The sequence below is a fragment of the Polypterus senegalus genome, chromosome 1, assembly GCF_016835505.1.
Source record: "Polypterus senegalus isolate Bchr_013 chromosome 1, ASM1683550v1, whole genome shotgun sequence".
Taxonomy (NCBI): domain Eukaryota; kingdom Metazoa; phylum Chordata; class Cladistia; order Polypteriformes; family Polypteridae; genus Polypterus; species Polypterus senegalus.
The window spans coordinates 191,675,947-191,697,824 of record NC_053154.1 but is presented as its reverse complement, the minus strand read 5'-3'; the positions used below and the strand labels follow the sequence as shown (position 1 = coordinate 191,697,824).

Below are 21,878 nucleotides of genomic sequence, written 5' to 3'. Positions count from 1 at the left end.
TTATTGGCTAGGCTTTTCTACATTTGTTTCTCATTACATACCGTAATTATGACTCACTTTAACTTAGTGGTGCTCATGTTTAGCTACTCAGTACAGACCATCTACGTTAGTAATTTATCACTACAGCATTTACTTACTTCGCAAGAATTGACACGATAATACAAACCTTATGAGATCCTCTGTTGTCGTGGATATGTTTAGATCTTGCTTCTGTTTTTATTTTATTTACTTATTGCTTGATTGGTATTTTGGGGGAGCGGTGTCGCGCAGTACGACACAAAGGCATCGCATGCAACAGCCTGGAAAGGGGGAGCGTGTCAAAGCAGGTGCGCGACGTGTATGTGATTCGCCTGAATGGGAGGGGCGGAGCACGGAGGCTGGAAGAGTTTGGGTAGCGCGACTACTGCTAGTGCACTTCGCGTGCGGCTCAGACGTCCGAAAGCAGCCTACACATTTGACGCCTAGACAGTCGGAGACCAAGCGCCGTCGCGATGGGGTGAGTTCCCGCGAACACGACAGAGTCAAAATGCTGCATGTTCTCTGGTAGCTCGTTGTTCATTCTGCCCGTTCAAACTAGTAAAATGATAGTCTGAACATAAGGAATAATAATTGGGTCCGCAGTATGGACGGGATAGTTGACACGCCGGTATGAACCAAGTGAGAGCGCGGTAGACAGGTCACTGCTTGGAGATAGAAAGGGCAGGCTTAGTGCGACGTGAGGGCCAATATGTATAGCTGTAGGAGCCACACTAGACGTGGAATACTATCGGTTGACTTGTAAAGGTGTATAGTTGCGAGACTAATAAGGTTTTATTTAAAGAAGTTCCCCAGGAGACAACAGGCAATTTGTGTGGTACTATTGATTACCAGTGAAAAGGTTAGTCTGTGGCTTCTAGATCCGTTTTGATATCACGGATGTTAATGGGTATCAAAGACCAACCAAAATTAAAAGATGCCATTGTATACACTACATAGTTTATTATGAGAAGAGCCGATTGTCTGAAAATGGATGTATTATTGCATTGTCTGTTTTATTTGTATATGATTTGGAGTTGAAACTAAAAATGTGGAGCATCGTATTTTGTGTCATTCAAAGCCTGCACTACATTTTTCCATTTGCCAAGTAGTCATATGGCCATTACAAAGGATGCAGTCACATGCATTTGACATTTGGAGTAATTAAAAAATGCGCTTTTTACTGTGTCTCTGTAGAGGATATATAAGTTGCAGAAAAAGGGTAGCTGGAAAGGGTCTGGTTTGGTTTTATAGATAAAGGTTTGTTTGACTTTTGCGCAGTCTTCTTATCCTGCACATAGATGTCGTTTAAAATTATTTTAATAGGTTTAATAGGTGTTTTGTTAGCAGAGCGTTACAGAGTGCTTTTTTCAGTGTAGACTGGAGGTAATTGCGCACAGTGAGGTATAATGCATGAAATGAGCTTGATGCATGCACTGATAACAAAAACGTTTTACAGTCTTTATTAAAGTGAAATTAATAAAATGTTTAATATATTCAAGGCACTGTATAATTGCAATTACAATGAATGTAATCTAGGATAGCACAATTTAAGTTTTACAGTGAATCTAGCCAAACAAGTTAAAAATAATGCATGTTCTCTATCCCTTCCAATAAAATCTATTATAATAAGATGTCTCACAAATCTGTAAAGAAAAATAATGCATATCTATCCATTTCCAAATCTGTATAGCATAAATCTTAACAAGCCCAAAACTAACATATTTGGGATGTGGGAGGAAAACAAGAACTCTTATAGGAAGAAACAACATGGATGCCAAAGGAGGATGTGCAGGCTTCAGGCAGAGAATGACCAAAGTACAATTTAAAACCATTCTCCTGGTACTGCAAGGCAGCAGAACTCCACCGGGCCACCCTAAGTTATATTTAAAAAAAAAAAAAACAAACAAACAATAAATAGGCTCCAGCCCCTACAGCCCTGGTGAGGATGATGTATGTTAATTGATGAATGGACAAATATCAAAATAATATATTACTGAATCAATAGCTCACTGCACTGATGAGAGTGTTAATCAATTTTACTGAATTTAAGCAGTTGCCCAGGTTTATATCAAGTAAATCAGGTGATTAATTTTAATGGGTACAAGCTGTTGCACAGGCTTATATGGAGCAAGCAATTTAAATATAAAATGCTTAAATTTTGTGTTAGAGCTGTAATAGTGAGTAGACCTAGTTGGAGATGATCATAAAATAAGCTTGTTGTCCTTGTAATATAAGGAGCCATGCTCATAAAAACATGATGTTCATTCCATGTAAATATTTGCAAATCTAGTGAAATAAAATGGTTCATGCTACCATTAATAATCTTAATGAAGTATTTCTGCAGCCATTGAAGGCAGTTGGCAATACCTTATAGATGAATAAAATAAGTATTTGGTTATATACTTGAAGAATGAGTGAAAGTTGTCACATACATACATACATTAGGAAAATAAAGCGGTTCATCTGTACATTAATTTCCTGACTTTATTCACTTAAGTTCAGAGTGGCAGAGTTTTTCTTTTTTCATAAACAGTACAGCAAAGCAAATTATACAGGTAATACATTTAAACATTAAACCTTCTGCTCAAAATATTTTACATTTATGATGATTACATTGATAATATGGCATGCAGATGGAGGGGCACATTTTAATGGAGTATAAATATCTAAGTGATTAGGTGCAGATTCATTCATACTAAAAAGCTAAAATAAACTTGGGCCTAATTGTATTTTAAGAGTAATTCCAATTATTCTGTGTTCAGTAATAGCTTCAATTAAATATTTTACAATATATAACAGCATTAAACTGCAGTTCTTCTCAAATTTAGTGAAGTCTTGATAAATGTTGTTCGTTTATAAGTAGTCCTAATTCTCTGTCATGATTCTGTGTTTGTACATTTTTTTTAACAGATATTTGCATATTTTGGCATTATGCTTGCTTGTGCCTCACTTTAATGCTGTGGAACTCAGTGGAATGTATGGCTCAATCCAGTCTCCCAATTTCCCAGATTCTTACCCTAGAGATTCTGACATCTCCTGGAATATCTCTGTCCCAGATGGATTTAAAATCAAGTTGTACTTCATGCATTTTGATTTAGAGCCATCTTACCTCTGTGAATATGATTACGTGAAGGTAAGAGGGAAGAGTTTTATTTTTACATAAATGTCTTATGTATGTACATTAAGATTTTAATTAGTAGATCAACATATGAAACCTGTTGGTTCTTTGTTAATGAATATACCAGAATAAAAGAAAACTTGAACATAAAAGGTTTAGAAAACTTTCTTACCTTGTGAAAAGTGCCACCATAGTAGGTAAAACCCCCCATGACCCAAGCAGGTTAGAAAATGAATGAATGGATACATATTAGGGTGACGCAGTGGTAGCACTGCTGCCTCGCAGTTAGGAGACCTGGGTTCGCTTCCTGGGTCCTCCCTGCGTGGAGTTTGCATGTCCTCCCCGTGTCTGCGTGGGTTTCCTCCAGGCGCTCTGGTTTCCTCCCACAGTCCAAAGACATGTGGATTGGCGATTCTAAATTGGCCCTAATGTGTGCTTGGTGTTTGTGTGTGTCCTGCGTTGGGTTGGCACCCTTCCCAGGATTGGTTCCTGCCTTGTGCCCTATGTTGGCAGGGATTGGCTCCAGCAGACCCCCATGACCCTGTGTTTGGATTCAGTGGGTTGGAAAATGGATGGATACATAATTCAATTTAAATATAATAATATTCATTATAAAATTAGAAGCAGTAAAAAAACTGTCAGGGGAAAAAGTCATATTGTAGCAAAATAACAGCTTATTTTCAGTTGGTATGTTTTTTTCCCCCCTATCTCATTATTGATCATTTATATACAGTGGAAAAAAGTGTAAAGCATTATTCTTACTGTGCATATATTGACATTCACTATTTTATTTTAGTTTAGAAATTAATAAGAGCAAAAAGTTTTTTAAAAATATTATAATTACAGGACTTTTAAAGTGCTTGATTTTTAAGTTATACAAAAAATGCATTTTGATATACTTTCTTCAGCCTGTTGGTGTTATTAAGTTTGGGATAGCACATGCATATATTGATTTTATTTTTTTAATTACCCTGTATCTTTTGGTGTTTTTGAGGTAAAGTAGGCTATTGGCAGTATTTAAGTTACACTGACTAATCAGATATTAGCATGCAATAATTTTGACCACAGCCAGGTATACAGTAATAAAACACATTAAAAGCAGTCATTAAGAGTATATTTTGGATGAGCACACAGAACTTCATAAATAAATCTGCAAACAAGAGGAAATCACTCAATACATCTGCTGTAGCTCAGTTTGTTAGAATGAAGCCATAATGCTTTATTCTTTCTTTAGGTTACTAGGTATTTGCTTGTAAAAAATGTCAAATATGTTTCTTAAGAATCCTAGCTTTCTTGATGTTAAACGATTTATGAATGTTTCCTAGTCTGATTTACTAGGCTAAAATAAAACTTAATAAAACTAACTCCTCCTGGATTTACAGGAGATTCCATAAGAATCAAAAGAGAGCTAGAAACCTCAAAGCACACCTTGTAAAATTAAATCAAACCAGTTCAACACTTCTAATTCATTGTTGGCACAGATGCTAATCCCAACATATGTCAAATGAAAGACAAGAACCTGCTTGTCGTCAGGGTACAGTTCAGATATTAATTATTATTAGTTGATTTCTTATTCATATTCTTTAGATTAATTATAGACTTGACCATGTTAATAAATTGTATTTTTACTATGTATGTCTATATAATACAGCACACCTTCGAAATCAGCTTAATACATTACCTAAAAAAACGAATGTAAAGGTAAACCCGTATACTGTACAGTACTGTACTGATATGTCACCCGCAGTGCTAGAATGTAAAATACCTATGTTACCGCTATATTTACTGTAATTCATGCAAGCATGTTTTCATTGCCAGAAGCCTTAGAAGGTGCCGGGCGTTTCGACGGCATCTTGGGGCTTTAACCCTTAAACTGCCACATACTTGGGGGTTAAAATGCATCCCTGGAGGCCAAATACTTTTTTGCTGCACTTTTTAAGTAAGCATCACAATTCACAAAGAAAAAGTGAAATTTTAATGGAACACATTTTTTGTCATGCAAAGAACATTACAATTACTGCAACACTGATCATTGTACACACTGCCAATGAACTGTAAAAACTATTTAAAAAAACTACTGGAACAATATTTACAAGATGCAACTGACGCCATTGATGAAATTCAGTAAATCACAGAGCCAACTGCGCTTGAACTGGCTGCACGCAAGCACACAGAGGTAAACGCTGACGCTGGCAGGTTAGTCTAGTGCAGTGGCTCAATCCCAGAGACAGTGAGGCTACAGTGGTGCAGGGGCCGGCAGTAGTCATGAGCTGGCTGCTCAATGAACATACGGCACTGACTGATCAGCTCCGGTGTGCTGGTAAATTGTACTGGGAACCGACAATAGCCTTTGCGGCGTTCAATGAATGTACGTCGCCAAATATAATCGGCTCCTACGTGCTGGCAAATGGCACTGGGAAACGACTATAGCCGGTTGCTGAAGAACACTCAGCTGGAGATGCGTCACGGGGCAGCAGTCAATCAGCAGCAAGGAGAAATGAATAAAGCTGTAGCAGTCCGGTGCCGCCATGATTCACACCGTCAAGAAGATGGTGATTTATTTATTTTTATGGTGGAGATTCCAGGGATGTACCCAGCCTTGACCCGACCCGCACGCACTCACAAACATAGACAAAAACAAAGCAAACCGGTAATCAAACAGCAAATAAAGAATGTAATGAAAAGAATGATACCACCCTGTTCCCCTTACAGTGATTCTACATTAAATACAACAAAGCACCAACAAAACACACACAGTAAAGTCCATGAAAAACGGCAACGGATGAAATGTAATGATGAAGATAGATAGTCCAGAGATCCACAAATTGAATGGGAATGTAAAGATAGTCCTACCGGTAGTTTCTGAAATGCTGAAGACGGGTGGACAGGTTCAGGTGTGCTCCTTTCTTCGCAGGATAGCAATGAATCCACTTACAGTCCTCATGTATACAGGTAGACAGCAGACAATCCAGACCCCAACCATGAAACGATCCAGGACAAAACGAATAAGTACAGGTAACCCAATAGAAGGCAGGCAGAGAGATGGGAACTTGAAACACAAATTATAAAAACTTTTTTTTCTTTTGGTCACCGGCCCCCTTTTTAAAAGCCGCGCTGACTTCTTTTGACCCCAGCAGCCCCTGCACCCTCAGCAGAAGACGAATCGGAGCCACTGCAGGGACTGCTGGGAGTTACAGTTTCAAATTCCAGTAGAGTACACTCTCGGATTGGCTACTTTCACCCTCCCAAACCGCATTTTCCTCTATGGTTGCTTCCTGTTCTCTCTACAGTGCAGTATTGCCACAAAAAAAGCCATGAAAAATTGTGGAGGATATTTGCAGTTTCCACTAACAATTATTAGTTAGGTTCTAAGGAAAGATTTGTGAATGACTGAGGCCGCAAACCCTGAACCGCGTCTTCGCAGGGGTCTAATGTGGTCTACTATATGTGTATTCCATAGAATCTGCCTATCTCCTGGTTAGGTGCTTGTGATGTGTAACTCTAGGAAAGGTTGTCTTTTTTTAAAATACATTAAAGATGTGGCAGCCAAAAGCAGCAAACTCCATCAAGCAAAAATTGAAACCTGCAGCAAACACATCCAATATCACACAACAAAGACAATACCTTAAACAAGAACACTCGTCAAAAATCCAGGAAATCCAAAAAACTGTAGCATAAATCACAAAAGCAGAAAATGGATCATGACCACAATGCTGAAGTTTCAGTGTACTCTAAACCTATAGCTTTTATAGAGCTGGGGCCAACCCATCAGATGCATTATTAGGTAGACCCACCTCTTTGGCCTTCTCTTTTAGAAAGCAGGGTGGATAATTAACACTAAAGCATTTATTATTAACATAATACAGAAAAGAAAAATAAACACAATATTTATAAAAACAAGGAAAGACTAACCCAAAAACAAAATATTCAAAACACAGCAAAAATATTACATTAAAGAAAATTTTTCTTTAGCTAAGGATACAACGCTCGGTAAACCATAACAGCCCCTGGCCATGAATGAGTTGCCTTTTATGAAAAATATGTGATTTGTGTACAGCTATACTAAAATGCTGGTGCGTGTTCTGAATCACATACATATATTGCACATATTGTATGCTGTTACTCGCCTGTGAATTGCTGTCTCACTCTTCGTGTCTCTCTTCTTTAGACATCTAGACAGTAGTCACAGAAAAAAATATATCTCTTACGATCAGTCAGTTTTTTTCAGGACATGTAATGATAAAGTTCATACGCTAATCTGAAAACTGTTGATTGTCCTGTTATTTCACTTAGCTGAAAAAAAATATACAGTGTGTAATACAATACAATTCATTACAGTATTTTGCACACTTGGAATGCAAAGTACACCACCAGCATCAGTTTTTTTTTTTAGGAAAAGGAGACCATGTGAGGTGGCATAATGTGGACAGAATGAGCTGCTGGCTATGTGCTTCATATACTGATAGCTTTAGTGTTCTCAGACATCTTTATTTTGTAAATTTGTTCTTTGTTTGATTTGTTTAATTGAAGTTTACATGACTGTTCAAATAAAATAAAAGTCTTTTTTGATTTATTTCATGTCAAAGTAATTACTTTTTTTTAACTTAAGTCAAAAAGACTTCATTGTAGACGGTTTTAGTTTTTAGGTTTATACTGTGATATATACAGAATTCCCGTGTCTGCGTGGTTTTCCTCTGGGTGCTCCAGTTTCCTCCCACAGTCCAAAGACATGCAGGTTAGGTGCATTGGTGATCCTGAATTGCCCCTAGTGTGTGCTTGGTGTGTGGGTGTGCGTGTGTGTGCCCTGCGGTGGGCTTGCACCCTGCCCGGAGTTTGTTTCCTGCCTTGCGCCCAGTGTTGGATGAGATTCCCTCCAGCAGACCGCTGTGACCCTGTAGTTAGGATATAGCTGGTTGGATAATGGATGGATGGATATATACAGAATTTTGGACAGTAACCGTATATATTATTATAAATTACCACCCCCCCCCCAAACCAAACTGTTACTGTATGTTCTTTGACAAGAACACAAGTACACAAATGGAAACTTGATAAATACAGCAAGAACCTTTAGACACATGGAAAAATTTCCCATGTAGTGTAATACATAGTAGAGATTAAAAGAACCTTTAAAATTTTGCTCAATGTTATTTTGAAGAAATTAGATAATTAGGGCTGACGAGTTGTAATTTTCTCCATTGCTAGCTTTCTTACAGTTGTCTATTTCCAGGCCTGTATCTGGCTTTGCTGTGAAACTCCTGCACAAGATAACTTCTATGGATGGATTTCTCTGTTTCTTTCAATATTATGACTCACCATTTTCCTGACTGTTGAATATTTACATTAGCTTAGGTAATCAATCTTTTTAAGCTGTATATTTAATGTATTTATACAAATAGTTTCTCTGATTAATCAAGACATATCCTGGAATTTTTCTTTTCTGTTTTGAAAGGACATGCTGTATTTAGTTTTGTGTGGGAGTGAAGCCCAGTTCACCCCTAACCTTTATCTATGATTGGTTGGTTGATTGGATATCAGTGGTTGCCAGACTTGTGTGCATTCTTGCATCTCCCAGGCACATAAACAGTAGGGTCAGCAACACCAAGATATGAAACAGAGACTTCGGCTTGTATACTTTCTATCAATCATTTACTCTGGGAAGATGAGACCAGTAAACAGAGGAAGGCATGTGGTTTACTATCTGTTCTCTGGGGTTAATGTGGTCACCATTTTCACAAGCAGAAATTTTTGAGAGAAAAGAAATACTCCTCAGCATCTTTTGGTTCTGAGAATTGATTTTAAAGTATGAATTTGACAAGAAAGTGTGTTCTGTAGAATGCCTGGTCACAAAGGATTAGCAGTAATTATGTTCACACAGATATTCATAGCTCCTAGGATCTGAAAAGATTCATGTTGCATTAGTTCTTACAAAGAAACATACGATTTTTATACCACACTTCCTCAGTTTTCTTGAGCTCTTTGTCATGTTTTGAAGATCTACCTTATTTCTGTATGTTTGTAATAAGTCTATCTCTGAGGCTTCATCAGCCAAAATAGTCAAATTAAGTTTTGGAAACCATGAATTTAGATTTTTATGGGTTTTTGTTTTTTAAAGCTACTACAGGAGTATTAACTTATTTAGTGGATAACTTATACACATCAAAAATTGAAACTTAACGGATTGTCTTGTTTTTGTTTGATGTATATAACATCTAAGAGGACTTCTGTTTTTTCTTAGCTTAATAGATAATGTGAAGTAGTAGTTTGTCTTCTAAGCTTAAAGTAAGTAGTAATAACTCATCCTCTGCTTTAACTCACAGAAACTGGAACTGGAGAAGTATGGGTAATTTTTTTACATATACAGTAATAGAGACGGTTAATAAGTTTTCAAATCTCTTAATCTCATGGCTGTTCGTTTGTCTGTCCAGGATTTTAAATCGCCTGTAGCTCGCAAACCGTTTCACCTATTGACTTGAAATTTGGTACACATATACTACGTGACGTCTACTATCCGCTTTCAGGGTGAGGATTTTTATTACTGTTTTTATTTTTATTTTATTTTATTGCATAATCAACTCTCGGCAGCGTGCAGCAGGGTGGCCATGTGGCGCATGCATATGGGCACCGTTCTCATTCCCTATCGCCTTCACTAATCATTCTTGAGGCAGATTGAAAACTTAAGTTCTTGCTTAAGTGAAAAATGAAAGAAAATGTACTAAGTAATTGCAACACAAACCCTAACTTAATCAGTTTTAACGTGAAAAGATGCCGACGAAAGAAGAGAAGCAGCGGGCCACTAGGGTGGAGAAAAGAAGAGCTGCTCAGGAAGCAGCAAGCACGTCAATCACTGAGCAAATGAATGCTAAACAGAGACAGAGAATGAGTGTGAAAACTAAGAATGCTCAAGTGAAGTGTATTCACTGCACGTTATCGTGCAGTACGCTGGTACTGGTATCTAATAATGGCATATATCACCCAGCACCAAGCACAGAGGACTAGACTACTGTCATCAGATTTGTGTACATACTAAAATGATATGGTTAATTATAAACTAGCCTTCTTAAGTGAATGATACCTCACCATAATTTTCATACTTTTTGGTCAGAACTCTGTAGTGAATTTTATAAAAAGCTTTGCCAGAATTTGAAATCATAGCTGTTGTAGTTATTTCATGCATCAGAGTCTTTTATATTTTCACAAGAAGTCTGTTTTAGTCCTGTGTGAAAAGTTAGGCAGAAATGTTTGAAATAGTGATGGGTTTCTAGATCAAACTAATGTTACATCTGATTGTAAAGATTTTTTTATTAAATTAACTGGTGTCCCTTTTTAGCCTTTCATTAGTGATCTTTGAGATGCGTTGTATGTATCGGATATAGTTTGATATTTAGCAGTAGCAATGAGAACAATAAGGGATATTAATGTTTCCAGAAACACTGAGAAGTTAGATGCTAAGAAAAAAAACAGTGGTCTTCTATATACAGTATTTTTCTTAAAATTAAATATAAATACTTAAATTCAGAGCCTTGTTGACTTGGTTTCCCTCAATGGTCTGGTGCTTACTTTATTTCAAAGGTCCAGAAAGTTTGCTAAGGAAATCTGCTACTCGCTTTCTTTTAAAGGTCCAAAAGCTTATTAAGAGAAGGTGCTACTTCTTTAATGTTTGCAGTTTGATTTTAGGTGCATGAATCAATTATCCCAAGATCATTTTTTTTTACTTGTTATTGCAAAATCAGTGATCAATTTTGTGATGTAGGGTATGTTCAACTGAAGTTAGTATAGTTGTGGCCAAAAGTTTTGAGAATGACACAAATATTGGTTTTTACAAAGTTTGCAGCTTCTTTGTTTTTAGATCTTTTTGTCAGTTGTTTCTATGGTATACTGAAGTATAATTACAAGCATTTCATAAGTTTCAAAGGCTTTTATTTACAATTAAATTAAGTTTATGCAAAGAGTCAATATTTGCAATGTTGGCCCTTCTTTTTCAAGACACCAGTAATTTGCCCTGGTATGCTGTCAATCAACTTCTGGGCCAAATGCTGACTGATGACAGCCCATTCTTGCATAATCAATGCTTGGAGTTTGTCAGAATTCATGGGTTTTTGTTTTTTCCACCCGCCTCTTTAGGATTGACTACAAGTTCTCAATGGGATTAAGGTCTGGGGAGTTTCCTGGCCATGGACACAAAATTTCAAATCTTTTGTTCCTCAAGCCACTTAGTTATCACTTTTGCCTTATGGAACAGGGCTCCGTCATGCTGGAAAATGCTTTGTTTATCACCAAACTGTTCTTGGATGGTTGGGAGAAGTTGCTTTTGGAAGATGTTTTGGCCCCATTCTTTATTCATGACTCAGGATTGGGGCACTACAAGAGCAGAGCTTGCTCAGAGTAAACTTAATGTAATTGTCAATAAAAGCCTTTGACACTTATGAAATGCTTGTAATTATACTTCAGTATACCATAGTAACATCTGAAAGAAAGATCTAAAAACACTAAAGCAGCAAACTTTTTTAAAACCAATACTTGTGTCGTTCTCAAAACTTTTGTTGGCTGTGACTGTACTGAATTTTTCCCATGTGGCAAATGTTGAAGAAAATGTCTGCTCTTTGGGAGAACTTAAGCACTTTAAAGTATCTGAAAGAGACAGAATTGATATCTAATATTTTTGATAGGAAAAGTCAGTTGTGGTCTAACAAAAGATGCATGACTAATTTGAAACTGACAGCTAAAAGTAACAGAGTATTATAATTAAAATAATGTAGCTTATCACTTTGGAAGATGAACCATTTTCCATAGTAGGGCTAGGATTCTGTAATTTAATTCATGACTTGGATGCACAATAAAATGTTTTTTCCAGGCATGGCATTAGTGTAGCATTCTATGTCATCTTATACATACAAGCTGTCCTGAAAGGTGATACAACCTATATAGGTTCACATACTAGACAACTGAGCCTAATGTCATTTTCTTGGCTTGACTGCTCAGACTCTAATTTTCACATGAAGAAAGTTATTGTACATGAGCAAGATCTTTTTGGGTTGTACACAGCCATTGCTCTTACAGTGGTATTTGAAAAAATTATTAAACTGGAGCAATCCCCCCAAAAAAGTGCTTTTTGTTATACAAGGTAACAAATTAAATATGTCAAAAGCAATGGAAGATGCTTCTCTGCCTAACTTACCTTGCTTGGCTTATGCACTTCAGTTAGTAGTTAATGAAGGGATTCCCTCCCACAGTAATATATGTGATATTTTTAAAATTGGAATAAAAACAGTTTGACATTTTCATCACCCGGCACTTGCGAACCAGTAGGGATTCATTGAAAATAGATTCATGGTACATGCAGTTTTTGAGGAGTGTGATGATGCGGGTTCTTTGCATGCTCCCATCTTCTGTCTGGGAGCCCTTGAACCCGTCACCGTCAGTAATGTCACCGATGAGCTTAGCAGTGAGGCAACAATGTAGCAAGGGGAAGGTGCAAAAGTGTCAAGTGCTTTTATTTAAAACAACAACAAAAACAAGGTGTTCAAAATAAGTGCAGTGCATTCAAAAGTCATTAAATAAATAATCCAAAAACAAGCGTTATTGTAGAGGTTAAAATTAAATAAAATAAAATCTTCTAAAAACAACAAGGTTAAAATAATGCAGGAAGCAATCCTTTAAAACAACAAAGCTCGGTGTCTTCTTTCCTATGGCAAGTCCCCTACTCCTCTCATCTGGGCTTCTGTTTCCTGAAGAGGCATTAGCTCTCTTGGAAATGTGTTATTTTGAAATTGCGGCATATTAAGTAACTAAACAATCTATACTAATAAAAGGCAAAGCCCTCACTCACTCACTCACTCATCACTAATTCTCCAACTTCCCGTGTGGGTGGAAGGCTGAAATTTGGCAGGTTCATTCCTTACAGCTTCCTTACAAAAGTTGGGCAGGTTTTATATCGAAATTCTACGCGTAATGGTCATAACTGGAAGCAGTTTTTCTCCATTTACTGTAATGGAGATGAGCTTCAACGCCGTGGGGGCGGAGTTTCGTGTGACATCATCACGCCTCCCACGTAATCACGCAGTACATAGAAAACCAGGAAGACCTCAAAAAAGCGCTCAAGAAAACATGCATTATATAATTGAGAAGGCAGCGAAACAATAAGAAGCGAGCGAGTGACATATACAACCATATTCATGAGTTCTGCTACTTGAAACAAAGCACGATGTAAACCTACACTTTAAATTAAGTTCATAGACAGGCTGCCGCTGGCGTTTGTAATTTAGTGCCTGCCCATATAAAGCCGTCCGTCAGCGGCAATCCAATAGCAAACTGCCACGGGTAAATATTCACGGGTGAAGGACTGTGCTTATGGAGAGGAAGATGAGATGGTCAGGGTGGTGTTTGACACAAACTCAGCGAAACTGCAAGAGAAAGTTTTAAGTGCCAGGACTAAGGTAACATTAAATACAGCCATGGACATAGCACGAGATGGCACCAGCACAACTGGGAACCTTCGATGCAAGTACACCGAGTGGCTCACGTGAACTGACGCGTGCACAGATAAAAGCAACAGTTCCAAAGAGCTGAACAAAACCGAATTACACAATTGAAAAGGCAGCAAAAATATGAAGCGTCTGATAAGCATATTCATAAATCCAGCTACTGCGGAAACAAAGCACACGGTGGAAAAAGTCAATGTCCCGCTAAAGGAAGACAGTGTAAAAAACCCGTGCATGCAGTGTGTCAGGTCTCAGATAAAGAAGAAGACGAGCTGTTTATTGATGCAGTAAGAAACGAATCGATGAATGAAACCTGTCATCTTTACAACGATTGACAAACACGGAATGTAACTTGAACACAACACATCCTACAAATACGAACCTGATTGAAAGAAATAATGATAATCAAATCCTTGATGACAGCAACACTCAGTAACACTCACAAAACAAATACTGTATATTGACAGTCATGTTACGTTATTTTTAAAATGTTCCCTTTTCTTTTCTAGCTTTTTAACACACTACTCTCTGCGATATGCGATATATATATATATATATATATATATATATATATATATATATATATATATATATATATATATATATATATATATATATATATATATATATCCCGCTCTACATACTCGAATAATGGATACTTTATTCGCCATCAATGATTGTTTTAGTAAAGCCATACTCAGTGTATTCATTAGATGAGCGGTAAAAAGTAAGAGCGAGGGAGGATGACTCATTGAGGCATGCAGGCTGTAGTCTTGCGTCAACTCTATCTGAATTGCGCGATCACATTTGAAAAAATATATCTTTTCAAGTTCTATTTAGTCCATATGTGTCAAACTCAAGGGCATGGGCCACATCCGCCCGCGTGTAATTATATCCGTCCCGAGATCATTTTATATACTGTATTATTGTTATTAAAGCCCGGGTATATGAAGCGCTGGTAACACAATAAACTACAGATCCCATAATGCAGTGCTTCAGCTGCCTTGCCGAACACTTACCGCTTACTACAGTTATTGCGCACTGAGTTTGCACGGCGCTTTGGTGACTTTGAAGAACAAAAAAAGTCCGTCTACATGCGGCTCGAACCTTGTGCATGTTTGGTAGCACATATCTGTGTGAGAAGCTCTTCTCAGTGATAAAGACTAACAAAACAGCACACAGGAGTCGCCTCACTGATGAGCACCTGCAATCCATCCTGAGAATCTCCACAACACATAACCTCACACCAAACAGAAACGAACTTGTGGCCAAAAAAAGATGGCAGGCGTCCAGCTCTAAAATGACATATGAGCAAAGACAACTGAATGATTTGATTTGTTATTGCACATAAGAGCGGGAGTCAACCGTTTTAACAAACAGCGTATTGCACTGATACGAAATAGCTGTGTGTGTATATATGTAGATATGTATGTATATGTATATATATGTGTGTGTGTATGTATGTATGTATGTATGTATGTATGTATGTATGTATGTATATATATATATATATATATATATATATATATATATGTATTTGTGTGTATATATGTGTGTATGTATAGATATGTATATATATATATGTTTATGTGTGTGTGTGTATATATATATATGACAACAACACTCATCACTCACAACAGTGACAAAACAATTACATTGACAATCAGGTTACATTATTTTCAAAATGTTTCCTTTTCTTTTCATTGCTTCTTTAACACACTACTTCTCCGCTGCGAAGCGCAGGTATTTTGCTAGTATAGTAATATATCAGAAAAGGTGATATCCCTCCCATCGTGATTACAACGGTACAAGAATCACATGAGAAAAAATATACTTTAGCTTACATTTACTGACGGTTAACGCGGTTACAGACGGGAGGCATATGGACAGACTTTATCCAGGTGGGAATCTGGATCAGCACAGGCTGCCATTTCTCGTCCCCACGCTGGGAGGTTTTTCAGAACTTTGCCGACACGTACCCCAAAGGGTCTGGCTGTTGTCCAAGCCTTTTATACTGTTGTTCTTCAACTTGCTGGTCCTTTCTGTCTCCAAACAAGGGCAGGAAAGGGCTGAACTCCTCCTCCACAAAATACAGAAATATCATAGTGCTTACATGCCAGCTCTCATTCTCCCAACAAGGAAATAAGACTTTGTACTGACAGAGAACAGAAATACTCTTCTGTGTTTAAGCTGACTATACACTCCTCCAGTTGTCTTTGGCTATCCAATCCAATGCTTGGCTAGCAATTCTAACTGCTGAGCCCCTGTGTGCCAAATTTAACATGCACATGTGAATAAATCCATACCAGTGAGCATAGAGACAGTGACATTAATATTAAAGAAAAATGTAGTATAACAGCTTCTCAACAGGGGAGTCGCCCTACCTGCTGCTGGCCTTCTGTCCATTCTCCTGCTGGTCGGTCGCCTTACCGATCCCTGGCTTCGGTAGGCTCTACGAACACCGACTTGGGATTCCCCAACGACCAGGTCTGTCACACTGGGGACACCACGTCTCAAGTCCCGACTCCCACGGCCCGACTCCCACTGCCTTCCGAGGCCTTACGTGGAGAGTCATCCGTCTTCCGGTCACTCCTGTCCTTTATAAATACAAACTCTGTGGGATCGACCACAACAAACACCCAGTATTCCTGCACAGCTGCATGCAAGCCTTCACTCGCTTGCTCTCCTGCACCGGCTCTCTCTCTCTCTCTTCTGCTTCCTGCTTTCTCCTGCAGACCTCCATTTTTCTCTGTCTCTTTCATTTCTCTTTCCTTTCTTCATTTCTAACTGACTCACGCTTCTATTTATTAAGAGGGCATGGCAGCTGTGGCAAATCACTGGCCCCAGGAACAATCACGGATATGGACAGTTTCCCCACCTGTGCACTTGGGTGAGAAAAGCCCACACTGCAAATCGCCCCGAGAACTGCTTCAGCCACACTACCTTGCCCCCTCACCAAGCTGCGAGCGCGGTGATTATTTATTTACAAGTGGCCTTTGATGAGAGCTGTGGACCCACTACACCACAAGGAGGTTAAACACAACATAAGTTCTTCTATAGCCACCATTTCAGAGTAGCCCTGAAAATAATACTACTGTGTGGCTACTGTGCAAAATTCAATGTATGCTAACAGCTATTGTACAAATTATGTTTAATACAACACTTACAAAAACACTTACAGTTAATTATTTCAGAAGAATATGTTGCATTGTTTTGCACATGCATTACTAAGGTTACACATTTAATAAACCCTAACTTGTTTACTGTATTAACTGTGATTAAGATTGCGGAAGTGGTTTGAGCTTACCTGTTGTGGAGACTGGCCCAGACACAGACAGGCGGACACCCACAATCACGTTTATTTACAAATATAAGTTCACAAGTGCACCACAAAACCCCCAAAAGTCCCCAAAGTCCTAGCCACAACAATGCCTTTCTTCCACTTCAGGCCGCCTCCTTGCCTCCTCCAGCAAGCTCAGTCCTCACCGCTCCCGACTCTCACCCTGAATGAAGGGAGGCAGCCCCTTTTATTATCACCCGGATGTGCTCCAGGTGGGTTCCGGCAATCACCTGCCGACACGCCCCTGTGTGGCGGAAGTGCCGGCTGCATCCCCGGAAGCACTCCGGGTGTCCCTTCTCTTCTTCCCCCCAGCACTTCCTGGTGTGGCGGAAGTGCTGAGGTCCAGGCCTCCCAAAGCACGGGAACGCCCCCAAAGCAACCAGGATGGCGGCCCCCACATGATCTAGGGAGCGCGTACACCCTCCTCTGGTCCCTCAAGGCGTCCCGGCTGGGTCGTTGCCCCTGGCATCCCTGACACTGTCTTCACCCTGCACAAGTGTAGATGGGGAAAGATTGTTCAGCTCAGTTTCACACCTACTGGAAGAACATGCATTGATTTTCTAGGGAGTAAGCTGAAAAGCTAATTGAGTGAAGGACAAAAGCCCAAAGCTTTCATTACCATTGTTAGACAAGTTTACTTATTGTTACACTAGCTGTGGTATCTCTCTACGATGAGGTGAAATCTTGGTAATCAATGCAGACTCCAGCATTAACATTTGCATTGCACCTTCTATTGTAATGTATTTTATAATGCATGTAGTAATACAATGCATTAATACTAATGTTTGTGATGCTCCATCTATTGAAATGAGACATATAGTAACTGGACAGACATACAGATACAAAGACACGCAGGCATTTGTACTCTTATTGAGGTTAATTCTACTGATATTGCAGTCTGATTTATGTTACTTAGGACATGGCCTCTTTTTGCTTTAATGACTGTTGCAGTTTCATTAATAATGTTTTAACACAAAATTGATATTGTTGTTAATTGAATGTTTCTTTTTCATAAAATATACAATTTGGTTTGTTGAGCACATACTTTAATAGGAGGTTTTCAATAATCCATGTAGATTTGTGGAATAAAAAAAAATTGCTGATGAGTGAGTGTATTGCCTCAAGCGCTGACGTCCAAGGTTCGATCCACATGAGGGGATGCAAAAGTGTGTACACCTGATGAGCCCCAATAAGGGCGAAACAAGTGTTCTGTACACTTTGTTTGGCAGATACTGTATCACATATATACACAGTTAAAGCTAGAATACATCTCAATTTAATATTTTAAATAATTTAAAGTTTTAAATCTCTCCACTGAACTTTTTATTATTGCAGTTGGCATTTTGTATCATTTGCTGGAGGACCACCTTTGCATTGAGACTCATAATGATGTTTGAACTGCAGCCAAACTTACACAGAGACTCTACTAATGATGAAATGACCAATGTATACTTATGCTAATAAAAAATGTAAAAAAAAAGTAAAAACAAATAAAGATTAATATACTTAATTGCAACATGCCACTATGACAAGTCTTGACTTTTTTTATATAGCTTTTTTAATTTTGTAAGTATTATTTAATAAATGTGTGTATATATTTGTGTATATAAGTATATGTGTATTTGTGTATATATATGTATGTATATATGTGTGAGTGTGTGTATGTATGTATATATGTATATATGTGTGTGTGTGTATGTATGTATGTATGTATATATTGTAAAAAGGATGAGACTTGACGCACGTAAAAAGGTTTGGGGCAGCCACCCGTATAATATTTCTAGCTGCAAAGGTTTGTTTTTTCATTCAATAATGAAGTTGATTATAGAGAGTCCAAGACATAACTGATTAAGGATGGAAAAGATGGCGGTTTTAAGTGGTCAGACAGGAAGTGATGTAGAGTCACTGGAAGTGATGTAGGGTGACCGGAAGTGATGTTTTCCTGGCATCAGCTTGGGCGCCGGAACCGAAAGTGACGTTCTTCTGGGCGCCAGAACCGGAAATGACGTTCTTGGTTCAGATAGGTTTTCCCGTGGCTGGTCTGAAGAGATAACAGGAGAAGGTTTAGTGCATTCTGCCCTCCTCTGGTCTGGCGTCGAATTACCTTTACTTGGTCCACACAACGTCCCCGCTACTCGCACGTGTGTGACATGGCTTCCCCTCAGCCCAGACCCGTCGGGTCGGGCGTACCGGTCCGAGAGGCCGTGGCATCTAGAAAGGGCATCGGCATTGGCTTGCAGAACACCCCGGCGATAAACGACTGAATACTTATATGGCTGTAGATCCAAAAACCACATTGTGACACGTGAATTGGACTCCCTGTGCAAGGCGGCCATCCACTGTAAGGGCGCATGGTCTATCACAAGAGTGAATTCACGCCCTAAGAGGTAATATCTCAGCTGAGTAATCGCCCATTTAATAGCCAAAGCCTCCCACTCCACTGCCGCATACCTAGTTTCCCGATCCAGCAGTTTCAGGCACAGGTACATAATCGGGTGTTAAACTCCATCGACGCTTTGGCTCAGCACGGCTCCAAGTCCTGTGTCTGAAGCGTCTGTCTGGAGAATGAAAGGTAAGGAAAAGTCCGGTGCCCTTAATATAGGAGCTGACGTAAGGGCCATTTTCAAGTCACTGAATGCAGCCTGGCCATTATGTTTTTCACCTCCCAGCCTGGGTTTCTCCCACCTTTATTAAAGGGCTTGCCCTTTGTTGGATAAATAGGGGCAGTCCCCACACCTGGGAGGCCATAATAAGCACACAATGCGTTCCCTGACACACCTGGCTCTAGCCTGTGGGTCCCGGGGCTATTTTTCCCTGGACCTTTAACAGGATGATGGGTTGAAGTTTATTCAAGTTTTCCCCAACACGCCCCAACTGACGCCCACTCGGCAACTCGGGAGCGGTACTTACCCATCTGACATTTCGTTAGTTTATAAACGTGTATCAAGCCTAGGTTTAGGTTTGCCTTCCGATCTCTCCAGGAGGCCATCATCCTGCCGACTACGCCACTGTAAAAAGGATGAGACTTGACACATGTAAAAAGGTTTGGGGCAGCCACCCATATAATTTTCCAAGCTGCAAAGGTTTGTTTTTTCATTCAATAATGAAGTTGACTGTAGAGAGTCCAAGACAACTGATGAAGGATGGAAAAGATGGCGGTTTTAAGTGGTCAGACAGGAAGTGATGTAGGGTCACCGGAAGTGATATAGGGTGACCGGAAGTGATGTTTTCCTGGCATCAGTTTGGGCGTCAGAACCGGAAGTGACGTTCTTCTGGGTGCCAGAACCGGAAGTGACGTTCTTCTGGGTGCCGGAACCGGACGTGACATTCTTCTGGGTGCCGGAACCGGAAGTGACGTTCTTCTGGGTGCCGGAACCGGAAGTGACATTCCTCTGGGTGCCGGATCCGGAAGTGACGTTCTTGGTTCAGATAGGTTTTCCCGTGGCTGGTCTGAGATAACAGGAGAAGGTTTAGTGCACCCTGCCCTCCCCTGGCCTGGCATGGAATTACTTTTACTTCGTCCACACAACGCCCCCCTTCTCGCACGTGTATAACAATATATATACATATATATATGTATATATATATATATATATATATATATACTAGCAAAATAACCGCTTCGCAGCGGAGAAGTAGTGTGTTAAAGAAGTAATAAAAAAGAAAAGGAAAGATTTTGAAAATAACGTAACATGATTGTCAATGTAATTGTTTTGTCACTGTTATGAGTGTTGCTGTCATATTTATATATACAGTGATCCCTCGCTATATCACGCTTTGACTTCCGCGGCTTCATTCTATCGCGATTTTTTTCTCATACACGCTTGCGTCACTACGCATGCGCTTTCTGAGAACTTTTATCAAAGCCCCACGATAACTCCTAAACGTGCTGCTTTTTCTAAGCCTTCTGACAATAAAACTAAGCGCCAGAGGAAGATGCTTACTATCCAGGAGAAGGTGAAACTCTTGGATATGATCAAAGATGGCAATATCCTACAAAAGCCTCCTCACGCATATGAAAAGACAGCGCCAGCAACTGCCTATCAAGATGTTCTTCAGCCGCGGACCCAGACACCTACTGCCTACTTCTAGTACTCCTTCAGAGGAAGAAGACAATGATGCAAATGCTGAAGATACTGCACCACCTGAATACTCTCCTACTGAGGTCGTGCCTTTATAGGTTAGTGGTTGTGTGTAAGAACTGTGTGTGTGTGTAATTAAATATACAGTACAATAATCTACTATATAAAAGCGGTCGGGATTGTCCTACCGTCCTGTGAGTGTAAAGCGTAGCGGTATTCCGCTTATCACAGACACTACTTGCGGCTTGCAGTATGAAGTGACGCGATGTGTGCAGAGTTCTGGTGCTCCTATCGTTCCCTTGCTTTTGTGCGCGATGCGCTGAAAAATAGACAAAATTATGTCTCTGGAAATAATTAATGTTGATGGAGTACAAATACCTCACCGCATAGTAAATATCAGGGGAGATGGTGCTTGCTTATTCTCATCTATAGCTTATTTAGTGCATGAAACTCCATCTTTAGCGGTACAGATTTGGGCTGACACTGTACGACTTTGGACAGGCACTCAAGGGGATAAAAAAACCTACGTTTTCGGGAGATGTTATGAATGGGCACTTTGATGTTCTCATTCCCTACACTTACATGCCTGATGTACACATGGAGTGCACACAAATTGAGGATAAAAGTCGGTCGCCTTAAAAGGCGGGTGAGCCTAGTAATAATATGATATTTGTAACTTCTAATATGTCTTATTTTCTCTTATTTTGTCTAATATATTGGGTAATAAGAGTGTAATGGTGAATAAAGGGTGTTATTTCATGTGTATAGGGTTCTAATAATGTTCTAAAAATGTATTTAGAAGGTCGTAAACAGGTTTTCTATACTCTAACTGCGAAAAT

At 39.2% G+C, this 21,878-nt stretch overlaps 1 protein-coding gene across 1 annotated transcript in view; it reads left to right on the top strand.

Moving 5' to 3' along the window:
• The first annotated feature begins 377 nt into the window (after window positions 1-377).
• Window positions 378-21,878, top strand: part of masp1 (mannan-binding lectin serine peptidase 1) — a 247,786-nt gene continuing 226,285 nt past the window's right edge. The window contains exons 1-2 of the mRNA XM_039765749.1: window positions 378-496; window positions 2,929-3,151. Of these exons, the coding sequence (XP_039621683.1) occupies window positions 492-496; window positions 2,929-3,151 (228 nt within the window). The 5' untranslated portion in view covers window positions 378-491. The remainder of the gene's footprint in view (window positions 497-2,928; window positions 3,152-21,878) is intronic.